Below are 14,557 nucleotides of genomic sequence, written 5' to 3'. Positions count from 1 at the left end.
TTATAAACTAATGTTTAAAAGCATATCCATGACATCATTTGACCGTGTTGTGATCAATATATCAATAAATTTTGTAAATGCATTTAGACGCTGAAGTAGAAGCTTCATACAATATTCTAATGATGGAGAATCAGTTTTCATTATATCGACAAGCATTCCCCGAGAAAATATCTTCCTTTGAATAGACAGCTCTAGAAAATCGTCATCTAGAATCAAACGTTTTTCCATAAGAACTATATCCCCCATGATTCGCTCTTTCTCAGATCTATCCATTTTTTTAGTCCTAACTCTCTCACAACCAACTTCAGACTGACCAGAATTTTTTCTACTCTAAAAAATATACGCTAGTCTACTATAGAAAGAAAAATACTTTTGATTTAGAAACTATTTTATTGAACATAATTACATTAATAATATTCACTGATGAATTTTGTTCTCATCAATATATTTCGATAGGACATCTAATGCTGACCGAAGTTTATTTATATGGAGAATATTCACGTTTCCAGCAAAACATAGTTGCTCCTCCTGTTTAAATTTGCTTAATGATATCACGTATCTAGCATAGAGAGTGTCCCATTCAAGACATAGTCTACAGCCAACGTTTATTTTCACAGCCCCATTGTTTACTCGTATATCGTCGCTACTGATGCCCAGTCCATCCTTAATCTCCAATAATGTAAATGCACCATTCATTTTTCTCTACTATTATATTCACAAATAAATTATTCTCTTTGAGTTCCAGTATCACACTAATACGAGATGTAAAGAAAACTATTCCTTTTATTCAAATCCCAATCACCAATCAAGTTATCGTATATGGAGTAACCTCCGCTCTCTGAATGACTTTTAAAAAACAGATGTTGACTCAAAAACCAGTCTACTTAAGTTATATAATTACGACCATACTCTCAAAACATGTTTGACCACATCATACCTCGCCAACTTAAAAAAAAAATTCTACGTCAAACTGTGTGAGAGGATACTCACTCTCTTTGAAAAGGTGTAGAGGCGCGATAGAATAATATGGAGATTACTAGGGGCGCGATAGAAATGGTAGGTACTACTCTACTGAGGTTTTCTGTCTTACCATCACCCGGATAACATGTTAACTTATGGGCCATTTTATAACCAAACATCGTATTTGTTACAACTAGGTTGGTATACCTACAAAATTGCAACAGTCCATAGCCATTGCTGTTTTCTTTTCCTACACCAAATTTACCAGGGCTAGGATATGATCTATCCCTAATTCTACCGACCTGGGAGTTAAAATCCTCTAATAGAAACACCACATTTCTACCTGGGACCCTGTCTATTTGCTTCTGTAACTGTAAGTAAAATTCATTTGAACCACTAATATCTCCGTCAGTCGGTTACAGGGGCATATACTACTATACCTGATACCCTTAACTTTTTAGTCATAAAATGAGCGATCAGTATTCATATTATTAATACCTTCCCAGCCTGAACAAGACTTAGCAGCTTCCTTGTTCATCATGAGCCCTACTCCCTGTCTATGTACCCCATCCTTTCTGTTTGAGCAAACAAATTCTCTATCACCTAATGCCACACCCCTGGGATATGAGTTTCTGAAACTCCTAATAAGTCAAGTTCGAATCGTCTCAATTCGTCTCAAAATTGCAACAGTCCATAGCCATTGCTGTTTTCTTTTCCTACACCAAATTTACCAGGGCTAGGATATGATCTATCCCTAATTCTACCGACCTGGGAGTTAAAATCCTCTAATAGAAACACCACATTTCTACCTGGGACCCTGTCTATTGCTCCTGTAACTGTAAGTAAAATTCATTTGAACCACTAATAGCTCCGTCAGTCGGTTACAGGGGCATATACTACTATACCTGATGCCCTTAACTTTTTAGTCATAAAATGAGCGATCAGTCTTCATATTGTTAATACCTTCCCAGCCTGAACAAGACTTAGCAGCTTCCTTGTTCATCATGAGCCCTACTCCCTGTCTATGTACCCAATCCTTTCTGTTTGAGCAAACACATTCTCTATCACCTAATGCCACACCCCTGGGATATGAGTTTCTGAAACTCATTATAAGTCAAGTTTGAATAGTCTCAATTCGTCGGTCAAAATGTCGATACGATAGTTATTTTTTAACGTCAAAACCTTCTAAGTTGCAACTTTCATATTCTTTAAATTATTGAAATTATTTTGGCCTCAGAAAAAACAATGACCATGGAAACCAATGCATGATGGGGGCCAACACATCTTCTCAAGTCTAAATCAAAGCACTTAAGCCAGCTTAGAACCGGACAGTAAGAAGTCCCTGGGACCTCCAGTATAAAGGGAAGCTTTGTGCAATCCTGAGCCTATTCTTTGTCACACTATGGTTTTCAGCATTTGACGATGCTCTTCCATCAACAAGACTCGTCATCCTGCCCCGACAGTCTCAAGCCTATTACCTCTGACTCGCTATGTATCCATGCCTACAAATATTAAGCTACTACGGGGAGGCAACACATAGTAGATAAAATAGCTAGGAAGAAATTTTTCAGCCTGAAAACGCCCACCAAAACAGACCAGGTCCAGAAAAATTATCCATTAATCAGAATTCTGTGTTAATGATGTGTCGTTTCTTTCAATGCAGTAACCCCTTTATAAAATTAAATAGAAAAAAAAACAGTATTTCAGCTAAAAGTAAGGACCTACATTAAAACTTTAAATAAACAAAATTTTTCAATACATGAGGCGGCTTAGTCCTCTTAAGCCTATCTCTCTTTACGCTAAAGTTTGACTTTTTTCCCAAATCTTTAAGATAGACATTTTCATAAACATTAGGACCGCTTAATTTACGCTGAAGTTTGACTTTTTGTTCCCATTATATAAGAATGACTCCTGAAACTCAAGGGCTGTCTAAGTAGATTGTTAAGCTTTTTGAACTGCCCTAAAAAAATCTTCAGCTTAAATAGTGATGTATTGAGGAGGGACAAACCCCCTCATATACATAACATTTCTGTTTGTTTTAAGTTTTAACACTGCTGCTTACTTTCAGTTGAAAAAACTTGTTTTCTTACTTAATTTCTGATCGCTTTTAATAACGCTGGAAAATCCGGCTCCCCATCCAAAAAAATCCTTCCTGCTACAAAAACTCCTCCATGGGAAGACCCCTACACGTAGCCCCCCCCCCACCAGAAACAACCCGCCTCTCCAACAAAATGTCGGTATACTTCCTAGTAACAAATGTTATATGTAAACAGTATGCAATTTTCTACTGGAGGGATTTTCCGCAGGGAGACTTTGTTTTGGGTTTTTTAGTTTTCTTATCTTTTTCTTTGCTCTTTCTCTTTACATAGGATTTTTTACATGGGGATGCTAAGGGTAACTGTCCGGGGTAAATTTTCACTGGGATCGAATTTTGCAGAAGGTTCTTTCCTTTGAGCAAGGTAGTTTTGCCGTGGAATTGGAGCCAAATAGCCTGGCATTAGTTAAAAGGCGGTCAGAAATTTAAAAGAAAAAAAATTCAATGGCAAGTAAGGAGCATTAAAACTTAAAACGAACAGAAGCTATTACACATATAAGGGGGGTCTCTCTTCTAGAATACCTCGCTCTTTACGCTAAAGTTTGAATATTATCCCAATTCTTTAAGAATGGCTCCTGTAACACAAGGGTTCGTTTAATCAAATCAATAACAAGCTTTTTTAAAAGTAGTACAAAACTTGAGCGTGAAGAGCCCGATATTGAAGAAGGGCAAACCCCCTCATATACATAATAATTTCTGTTTGTTTAAGTTATAATGTTGCTCCTTATTTTCAGTTGAATAAACCTGTTTGCTTTAATTCCTGGTGCAAAATCATGTCCGCTTGCCAAAGAATATTCATTAATATGAAAACATCATTGCAAATTTTTTTGCTCTATATCTGATTATCGCCGGGGTATTTGTACCGTCCAAACAAAACCAAACAATACAAAGAAAATAATTATTACGATAGTTATTTTTTTGGATTGTGTGTATTTCATTGCAATTCCATCAATGCTTCTTAAAAAAAAGAAAAAAAACATCTAAAAATATTTAATTTGGTGTTGTCAAAACCATATTAAATTAATCTTTGAAATCTTACTATTTTCAAAAGGTCAAAACCATTATTTATCTGGTAGATTTAAAATAAATACTGCTCCCTCGAAAAGTAAAACTGGCCATTTTCCTCTGACAATATGCAATTTAAACTTACAGATCTGGTCCCATAAAGCAAATGTCCACTTAAAACAAGACTACCGACTGATGAAATGATTGAGAGGACGCCCATTGCGATGCACAGGTCATCTGAAACAGAATCTTTTTTATTCTATCGCTTTTGCTAAACTGAAAGGCCATTCAAAATTCATACTAAAATTTAAAAGTAGGGGTCAAAGTGAGCAACCTAAAAATTATGAAGGTCTTTCAACAAAGTTGGCCATTCTGGTAACCAGGTCTTTTAAAAAATGTCTAAAATCGGAGATTCACCTGGCAATGTCAGTACCCCACGAAAGTTTTTAAAATGAATGACATGGTAGAATATACATGTATTCAGTGTACAAAGGAAATATGCTTGGTGGGAGAAAGAAGACTTCGCTAAGACAATTTATAATCATTTTGCCTTAAAGCCAGAGTAGCGGTAAATAGGTTATCTTTCAAATGCATTTGTTGATAGGAGCAAAAGCGTTCAAATAAACATAAAATATAGGTTAATTAGATGGAAAACAAAGATGGAAAGATTATGGAAGCATTGTATGCTTCTCCTAGAAATATTTGCCTTCTTCAGAAAGCTAAAACAGCTCTGGACACCCTATGGCTAGAGACTATAATTCTGGAGACTTTGATTTTGACTCTAAGAGAGTTTCCCCAGAATGCCCTAGCTTTGGTTAGACCCGCACTGGAGACTTAATTATTAAAACAATTCTCAACATTGGTGACTGGATTTGTAGTTCTAGGGAAGAGGGGGTGGGTCTTCAGAGAAATTTTTTTCCGCTTCTCTCTTGGACCGTCTTTTGCTTCCGCTTCTGTATTGAAAGCTATACTTCTTAAATAATTGTTTAGCTTTAATAACTTGAGAAATTTCGTTCTTATGGTCCTTTTTTCCTACGCTAGATTCTTTTTGAATACTTTTTAGCTGAACAAGGTTTGAAATATGAAAATTGTAGACTTACAGTCCTTGGAAGGGGGTAGGGCTGAAGGAGGTGTATTTAAGAATCTTTGCACCCAATGTTGTACATGTAAATTGTTAATTGGAGGTTTTTCTAGGGGGCCAGTTTTAGCGAGTAATGATCACACCGTTTCTCTATAAACACAGATAGATAATATATACAGATAGATAGATACAGATAGATAGACAGACACAGATATTAGTAAGTCATCTTTATAATGGTATTGATTTGCTAAGGGGGGCAGAATTATATAAGGTTCTACCTCAATTTTAGACTCCTTTGACTTTATAGGATACTAAAATTAGCACGTTGCTATACCAGCTTTTTATCTAAGAGGTTGCAGACCTGGTACCCAAGGACCTAATTTATTTTGACCGAGTTTGAATCTATTCAAGTCCATACTTTCTTTAATAAGAACAAGGTATAGCATCGAATACACAACAGAATTATTCAGTTTGATCTGGTGGTGTAACCAAACAATGGGTAGATGGAGGTGGAACACAAAGGGGGCCAACACTCTTATCTCGTACATGCTGGGTTTTTGCCAGTTCAAATTTCGCTAATCTTTCCAGTGTATCAGTTCAAATTTCGTCTGCTTTCTTTTCCCATAGGTTTCACTTTTATCCCTTTTACGCAGTGAGTTCAGTTTTTACTCACCTGGAATTAAATAAGCAATAAAAATATAAGAAATACGAAGTCTTTATTGTAAACCATGAAATGGGGGGGGGGGGATTGTGACTGTATGGGATTTTTGTAATATCAAAAATCTGCAGAGTTGCTGTTATATTATTAATAAACCAATCGTAAGTACTAATTTGGCCTAGTACACATCCTATTTGTTCCTTTAAAAAATAATTGAAGGATGAAGCAGATATTGTAAAATAGCTATTGCGTTTGTGCAAATGCTTAACCCTTTCAGTCACGATATCCTCACCTCAGGACATGCTCTAAATACTCCATTTTCAAAAACCAGTAAGATTTTGCAACTTCGTAGGGTTGTACCCGATGGTTAAAACATAAGTGGTACATTTTTTATCAATATTACTTCAATTTTTTTTTTTTTTTTTTTGTATTTTAAATCCCATTTCGTTTAAGGAAATTCGCGTAACAGGTATTTTAATTCCCTTTAAACTGCAGTTCTATGAATATACTTCTAGAAAAAAAAAACCACTGAATTTTGGTTCTTTACGTCCAGAGCTATCTGTTGCTACTTATTTTCGGCAATAGAAACTACAAACAGAGTTCACTGATTTTTTTTTTTTTTATTCTTGTAAGAGGACACTGTGACCCGCACTCTACTTTTCATCCAATTTAGACATTTATTGGTCATGTTATTTCTAGTGGATCCTTCTTTGTGTTTTGCTGTTTTCTTTGCTCGTTTTTTAGTGTTTTTTTTCGTGTCTTAGTACATACTTTTAGAGTTTTTCACAGGGTTCATTTGGTTTGTGGCCAACAAGGAGTGTCCAGTATGCGGATTTTCGTCAACATGCTGGACGAGATAGATTCCTATTTGTCTGTTCTTTCCGGTTTGCCAAACTCATATGATGAAAAGGAGGATTGGAAACCACCGAACGTGTGAAACCAGAGTGATGACATTGAAACATCATCTGAAAGTGTGGATAAAGAAGATGCTGTACCAAATGCCATGGCAGCATCAAATCGAAAGCAGCGTCAACTAACCTGGAAAAATTGTACATTTAAAAAAGATGACCATGGCTGTGGAGTAAGTCTAGAACCAGTTGGACGTGGTAAATATTTACCAAATCATATTATTGACTTACGAATAAAGTGAATATACCCCTCGATGCCTTTTTTTATGCTATTTACGAATATAATAATCACTTCTATCGGAAATGATTGTGGAGTAAGTCTAAAACCAGTTGGACGTGGTAAATATTTACCAAATCATATTATCGGCTTACGAATAAAGTGAATATACCACTCGATGCCTTTTTTTATGCTCTTTACGAATATAATAATCACTTCTATCGGAAATTCAAATTTAAGCTATTTTTGAGCTCTTGAAAATTAGAAAAATATACAATATATAGGGTGTAAAACCTAACCTAACCAAACTTGATAACTTAAATTTGAATTGAAGTTATCAAGTATTTTGCAATAGGTTGCATAGATTGCATCAAGGCATGGCTAATTGTAGACAGAGAAAAGCCAAGACAGATAGTCCAAGTAATTGAGAGGCAAATGTTTAAATGGCTGGGACACGGGTAAATGGCAGGAGTATGCATGACTCTCTTTTTGGACACATACTTGTTTGTTAGTTTTTGGAAAGGCTTGCCTGTCTAGAGTCTCAGGCATGCTGACCAAGAATTTAAAATTGACATAAGACCGTTAGATTGCCTGTAATGAGAGGCAAATGAGAGGCTGAATAGAAGCTATAAAGTATTGTGCAGTAGGTTGCATAGTTTGCATCAAGTCATGGCCAATTGTGGACAGAGAAAAGCCAAGACAGATAGTCCAAGTAACTGAGGGGCAAATGTTTAAATGGCTGGGGCACGGGTAAATGGCAGGAGTATGCATGACTCTCTTATTGGACACATACTTGTTTGTTAGTTTTGGAACAATATGCCTGCCTAGAGTCTCAGGCATGCTGACCAACAATTTAAAATTGACATAAGACCGTTAGATTGCCTGTAATGAGAGGCAAACAAGGCACGCCCGCATATGGTCTTAAGAAGGTTGACCAAGAATTTAGAATTGACATAGGACTAACCAAACTTGATAACTTCAATTCAAAATCAACTCGAGGCCTTTTTTCTACACCTTCTTTCGTTAGCTTTAATATTTTCGACGTTTCGTCAAAAACGCATTCTTGAACATTCGGCATTGAGGAAGGAGAAAAAGACATAATATTGCAAAATCAATTTTTTCAACTTTTATATATCCAAGTTAATCGTGGAAAGTCAGTGCTTGTGGATTAAAAACAGGATTTATAATGAAACAGTAAGTTTAAAACAGATGTTTTAAGCCTTTTTACACCCTATATATTTTATATTTTTTGTAATTTTCAAGAGCTCAAAAATGGCTTAAATTTGAATTTCCAATGGAAGTGATTATTATATTCGCAAAGAGCATTAAAAAGACATCGAGTGGTATATTCACTTTATTCGTAAGTCAGTAATATAATTTGGTAATAAGATTTACCATGTCTACCCGAGAAGAACCTATGGAACACTTCAATGAGTATTTTGATTTGAAATTTTATGAACTTAAGGCAGAGAAAACAAATCAATACTCTGTACAAGAAGCAGGAATGAGTATCGGTATTACTGCTACAGAAATAAAGAAATTCATTGGAATTCACATTGCCTTGAGTTCCTTTAACATCATAGATATCGCATGTACTGTAGCAGCCGAACTCGCGTGCCACTTATAGTCGACGCCTTAAATTTCAACATATTTTGCCGACTTCAGAACTTCTTTCACTTGGTCGACAAAATGCCAAGGATCCTGAATCAGAGCCCGAATCGGTTGTAAATGGTGCAACCTGTCACTGACCAAGTCTTGCGAAAAACTGAGTGTATCACACCTTTTGAATACATTTCAGTTGATGAGAAAATGGTTCCTTACACTGGAGCTTTAGACATAAAGCAGTACATACGTGGCAAACCAGTCCCATGGGGTATAAAGATCTTCATACTCTTGAAAAGCAACGACGTAAAACTGACCTTCAATGTCTATCAGGAGAAAAAGAGTATCTTTACTGACAAACAGAAGGAGTTTGCCATAGGCCCAGGTATGGTTCTAGCCTTGGCAAGTCGTGCGCATTTCCTTACACAAAACTTCTCTGTGACAACTTCTTTACAATCATACCGCTGCTACAAGAACTGAAAGAGAAGGAGTTTTACGGTACATATACTATAAGAGCAAAGAGGGTACATGGTGTAAAGCTTGACCCTGTTACAGCCCTTAAGAAAAGAAGCTGAGGTTTTCATCATGAATAGGTAAGTGGCAACTTGTGTCTGGTGAAGTTGATGCTCTACAGGTCAGTTATTATCGCCTCAATAACTGACCACAGCTCAATAACTGACATATACTATGAGAGCTCAATAACTGACATATACTATGCAGTGTATAACCAGTCTATGGGTCGAGTCGATAAACTCGACCAAATGGTTTCATATTATCGAGTTTTTATTCAGTCCAAGAAGTGGACATTACAGCTCGTGCTCCAAGTGATCGACTTGGGTGTAGCGAATCGCTGGTTTGAACACACAGAGGCCCAAAAGGCCCCAAAGTCCAAAAAGTCTATGAATGCCCTGGCTTTCTGTCTAGAAGTGGCAGAGTCTCTGATTATGAGTAAAGAGGTGGCACCCATGAGCGAAGGGAGGCCGCTCTCGACCACCAGCAAGGAAGAAGAAATCGATGCCCCCTCTTCCACCCCCCCCCCAAAAAAAAAGAGGATGGTAAATTCCTAAGACCATGCTCTGCCGTGAAAGGCGACTTTTTTGCCCATTTGTCTGAAAAGATAAACTTCAAAACAGGTGCAAAAATGTCCCAAACGTCAACCCGCAGTCCCACACCCGCTTCAGCTGCACTAAAGGCAAGATTCAAATATAACTGGGGGGAAGCTAGAAACCAGGGTTGCCACGGAGAGTACCAAAGTAGCATTTTATTGCTTTTAAATTAAAGGAGTACTTTTTGAATACTTTCTGTTAAAGTAGTACTTTTTTGAAACTTTTTGTGAAAAGAAGTACTTTTTGCTAAAAGTTGTGCCTTTTTAAAATTTAATATTCAAGAAATCGACTTGTTCATTAGCTTGTTCTTCTGTTATGCTAACGAATAGACCATACATTATATTACAGGCTACAGACAGACAGCTTTTGGGTTTTCGTTCAGTCACACATTTGATAAACATCTAGAAAGAAGAACTACATAGATAGACTGAATATAGGTAAATATTATTTTGAAATGGTTAGGTGGTAAAGATTATAAGAAGTAATTTCAAAAAAAAACATAATAATATAGGCACTCCATTATTAAAGTACTAGGGGTGGGGCTTCGGTACCCACCCTCTTCCTGAAATCCTAGACTAAAAAGACGATCTTAAATCAAAGATTTTAAGACCAGTAGTTATATAGGATACCTCTCCTTTGTTTATGAATTTTTTACAAAATATTTTGAATATTATCTAGCCAAATATGTTTGATAAAATTATTAATGCCCTATATTCAGGAAATGTTCTTCTCGACGTTAAACCCCAACTTCCCACCGAATGAGCCAATATACAGCCTAAATTATATGTATCGTATCTTTCTCCCATGCGTCTCAGTTGTTTCAACACCGTACCAGTACATCCAATTTGTCGAGTGTGTACTGGCTAACAGATAAGTACCACTAAATTTAAAGCCGGTCTAAGCGCAGGGTTGCCATCACAACCAAATAAAATCACCAGTTTTTCACAAAGAAAATCATCAGAAATGAAGAACCTTTTTATTTATTTAACTACTATTATACTTTTATTTGTCTTTACTTTGCAAAATATTTTCTTTTTTCTAGGTTTCCATTGAAAACAATAACCCTAATAATCCTCTTTTGTCCTCAAATCGAATTTAATATGCTTATGAGCGTTTTTAATCCCCCTGTCATAGTTGGTATCCTTAGTGGTAAACTTTAGCTCTGAAAAAGACGCCTCAAATGGTGTCAATTTCTTATATATTTATTTTACTTCCGGATTGTTGTCGTGGGTCAAGTCTAAGCTGAAATATCAAACAAGCGGTGATAAATCTTATTTCCCTGGTTCCTTAGACGAAAGCCCCTTGAGACTGGGTCTCCTGGTTTTTTGAGACTGTTAGGTCCCTTGTAAAAGACCTAGCCTAGGCTGCTGAATCTATGTTAATGTGGGACTATGCTTTCTTTACCTGAGAATTTTTTTTCCGTTTTTGAGCCTCAATCCGTTTTTATCACACATGTATGTATTTATAAATCAAAATTCTGTATTTATGGGGAAGCGGATTGCCAAGCTAAAAGGATACACAGAAGCCCAAAACAACACCACTCTTTAGAAATAATGAATAAAAACAAGACATTAAATATGAAAATCACTGATTATTTCACCTCAGTAAGACAGCGAAACCATTCGTGCATAGAATGTCAACCAATTTTGTAAAAAATCACCAAATTAAATAAAAATCACCAGAAATAAAAAGAAAATCACCAGATTCAAGAAAATCACCAGAAAAATCACCAGGAGGATAAAAAATCACCAGATCTGGTGATAACTCACCAGCAGGGTTGCCACCCCAACCAAAAAAAAATCACCAGTTTTTCATCAAGAAAATCACCAAAAATGACCTGATTTTCACCAAAAAAATCACCAGAAATCACCAGTATTTCACAAAGATCACTAAAAAAATCACCAGAAATCGGTGGTCAATAATGATAAGCTTTACACCAAAAAGACGCACTGGGCACCCTGAGCTAAGACGCTATGTTTTTTAAAGGCCGTCAACTGCTCAAGAAGGAAGAGAATTTAAACCTAAAACCAAAATTCCAGGCAAAGACTGAAATTTTACCTAAAATCCTGTTACTGGACATGAAGGGCCTTTTTATGTATTCAACTACTATTATACTTTTCTTTGTCTTTACTTTGCAAAATATTTTCTTTTTCTTTTTTCTAGGTTTCTATTGAAAAGAAAAACCCCAATAATCCTCTTTTGTTTTCAAATCAAATTTCATTTGCTTATGAGCGTTTTTAATCCCCCTGTCATAGTTGGTATCCTTAGTTTTAAACTTTAGCTCAGAAAAAGAATAATCAAATCATGTCAGTTTCTTATATATTTTTTCAACATTCGGAAAATTGTCGTGGCTCAAGTTTAAGCTGAAATATCAGACAAGCGGTGATAAATCTTATTTCCCTGGTTCCTTAGACGAGAGCCCCTTGAGACTGAGCCCCCCTGATTTCTTGAGACTGTTAAGTCCCTTGAAAAAGACCTAGCGTAGGCTGCTGAATCTATGTTCATGTGGGACTATGCTTTCTTTACCTAAGAATTTTATTTTATTTTCTGAGCCTCAATCTGTTTTTATCATATACGGGACACACATGTATGTATTTATAAACTAAAATTTGTAACTGTGGGGAAGCCGATTGTCAAGCTAAAAGGATACACAGAAGACCAAAATAACGCCACTCTTTATAAATGACGAATAAAAACACGACATAAAATATGAAAGTCACTGATTATTTCACCTCAGTAAGACAGCGAAACTAATCAGACATGAAATGTCAACCAATTATGTAAAAAAAATCACCAACTTAAATGAAAATCACTAGAAATCACCAGATTAAAAAATCACCAGAAATCACCATATTCAGGAAAATCACCGAAAAATCACCAGGAGGATAAAAATCCCCAGATCTGGTGATAAATCACCAGCGGTGGCAACCCTGCTCATCAGTGGTGGCAACCCTGTCTAAGCGTTAATTTAACCTGAAGTGACTTTGAAAACCAATACTTATCAAATTTTCGGATAAAAAGAATAGCTTTAGGAAAATTCGGAAGAAAAACATTTCTCAACAATTCTTACTTCATAATATGCAAAAAATTTGCATTTAATACATTTGGATACTTTTTTACTGTATTTTACCTCCAAAACTCCCCATTATGCCAATATATAGCCGAAATTAAATATTTTGCATGCAGTCTCTTATTTTTTAACCTGGTTAGCCGTAAATTGAATCATCGCTGACTAAATCAGTAAATGGACAAAATACTTGTGAAATATATAATTTGGGCAATATACCTGAATATTTTTTTTGGGGGGGGGGTGTAGAATATAGTGCTTTAACGGGGTCCAATTTTCCGTCCCATTTTTCAAGAAAATAGTTAGTCTGAAAGTGGTATTATTACAAAACTAAGGGCGGCTGAAAGTGAACATCCAGAGATGAGACGTTTTTGCATTTAGTTGCATCCCATTTAAGTTATTATTTTCTATCATGTTAGAAATCAGTTGAAGAGAACTAACCATAGAGAAATAAAAAAATTAACTCTGATTTATATGATAATGTCAAAGAGTAACTAAGATAAAATCCTGAATGGTTCGTGAAGCGCAACACACGGCAAACTGCATAAATCAGCATCGATAAATAAATGAAAAAAAACGAACAGAAATTACAATAAATAACCGAGTCAAACTCAAAACGGGCAGAAATTAACAAGGGTAGGGCTCAAAATTCCTATGCCTACCCAAGACCAGAACATAATTTGCAACTTTACTGAAAAAATATAAATGTTTTTACTTTAATAACTTTAATAAGTCAAATAATATTAACATTTTGATTAATAAATATCAGTATATGTATATTAACTGACAATGCACATTCATTTGTATTTTTTTCAGTATAGCGCAAATTATATTCTGGCCTTGGGAAGGCATGGGGATTTTGAGCCCTACTCATGTTAATTTTTGCTTGTTTTATGTTTGACTCAATTATTTATTGTAATTTCTGTTCGTTTCGGGTTTCATGTTATTTATCGATGCTGATTTGTGGTAGCATCCCGCTTGGTAAATTATTTGATTATAATTTTGGCTCATTTTTCGTTTAATGGAGTTCTTTAATTTTCTTTGAAAAACTTATTTTGTGGAAAAAGTTTTTTAATTAATTTATGTTAGTTTTATATTGACAGTGTCTTTTCAGGGAAAAAGAAAATAATTCTTTGAATCTTTTCGTTCTTTTCAAAACTTTATAGTTTGGCCTACTACTAGTAACAACTCAGTGCACTACAAAACCATCTGATGTGATCACGACTATGTTTGATCATGAAAATATTTGAATGCATTTAAGGTATAGTATGAATGGCATGGAAAAAAACCCAAAACATACTACTACTAGTAACAACTCACTGCACTACAAAACCATCTGGTGTAGTCATGTTTATGTTTTATCAAGAAAACATCTGAATTTATTTAAGGTATTGCATAAATGGCTTGCAAAAAAAACACGAAAATACAACTAATAGTAAAAAATCACTGCATTACCAACCAATCTTATGTAGTCAAGTCTATTTTTGATCAATAAAATTTCTGAATGCATTTAAAGTAAAATATGAATTGCTTGCAAAAAACACTAAAGTGATAATACTATTAACAAGTCACAGAATAACAAAACAATAAGATGTATAAAAGGCTATGTTATATAAAGAAAAAATATGAATTAATATAAGTTATATTATGAATTGCTTTAAAAAAACATGAAAATACTACTATTAGTAACAACTCACTGCAATAAAAAACCATCTGATGTTGTCACGGTTATGTTTTATCAAGAAAATATCTGAATGCATTTAAGTTATAGTATTTATGGCTTGCAAAAAACCCGAAAGTGCTACTACTAGTAACAACTCACTGCATAACAAAACCATCTCATTTACTCACGGCCATG

At 35.3% G+C, this 14,557-nt stretch overlaps 2 protein-coding genes and 1 long non-coding RNA gene across 4 annotated transcripts in view; 1 reads left to right on the top strand and 2 right to left on the bottom strand.

Moving 5' to 3' along the window:
* The window catches only part of LOC148950185 (uncharacterized), a 75,371-nt gene extending 68,668 nt beyond the window's left edge, over positions 1-6,703 (bottom strand). For both annotated transcript variants that reach the window (XM_089092197.1, XM_089092198.1), the window contains exons 1-2: positions 6,571-6,703; positions 4,206-4,297 (exon numbers count right to left, since the gene is read on the bottom strand). In XM_089092197.1, the coding sequence (XP_088948323.1) occupies positions 4,206-4,297; positions 6,571-6,595 (117 nt within the window). In that variant the 5' untranslated portion in view covers positions 6,596-6,703. The remainder of the gene's footprint in view (positions 1-4,205; positions 4,298-6,570) is intronic.
* Positions 1-9,921, top strand: part of LOC148950184 (uncharacterized) — a 76,916-nt gene extending 66,995 nt beyond the window's left edge. Inside the window, exons 2-3 of the long non-coding RNA XR_016141993.1 lie at positions 6,589-7,046; positions 8,294-9,921. This is a non-coding gene — a long non-coding RNA (uncharacterized LOC148950184). The remainder of the gene's footprint in view (positions 1-6,588; positions 7,047-8,293) is intronic.
* Positions 1-14,557, bottom strand: part of LOC148950179 (uncharacterized) — a 555,619-nt gene that overhangs the window by 82,440 nt on the left and 458,622 nt on the right. The window lies entirely within an intron of this gene.

This window comes from Artemia sp. Qi Xiang Cuo, chromosome 7 (assembly GCF_049724085.1).
Source record: "Artemia sp. Qi Xiang Cuo chromosome 7, ASM4972408v1, whole genome shotgun sequence".
Lineage (NCBI taxonomy): Eukaryota > Metazoa > Arthropoda > Branchiopoda > Anostraca > Artemiidae > Artemia > Artemia sp. Qi Xiang Cuo.
Note: the sequence above shows the minus strand (reverse complement) of the source record. Positions and strands in the feature narration are given on the sequence as shown.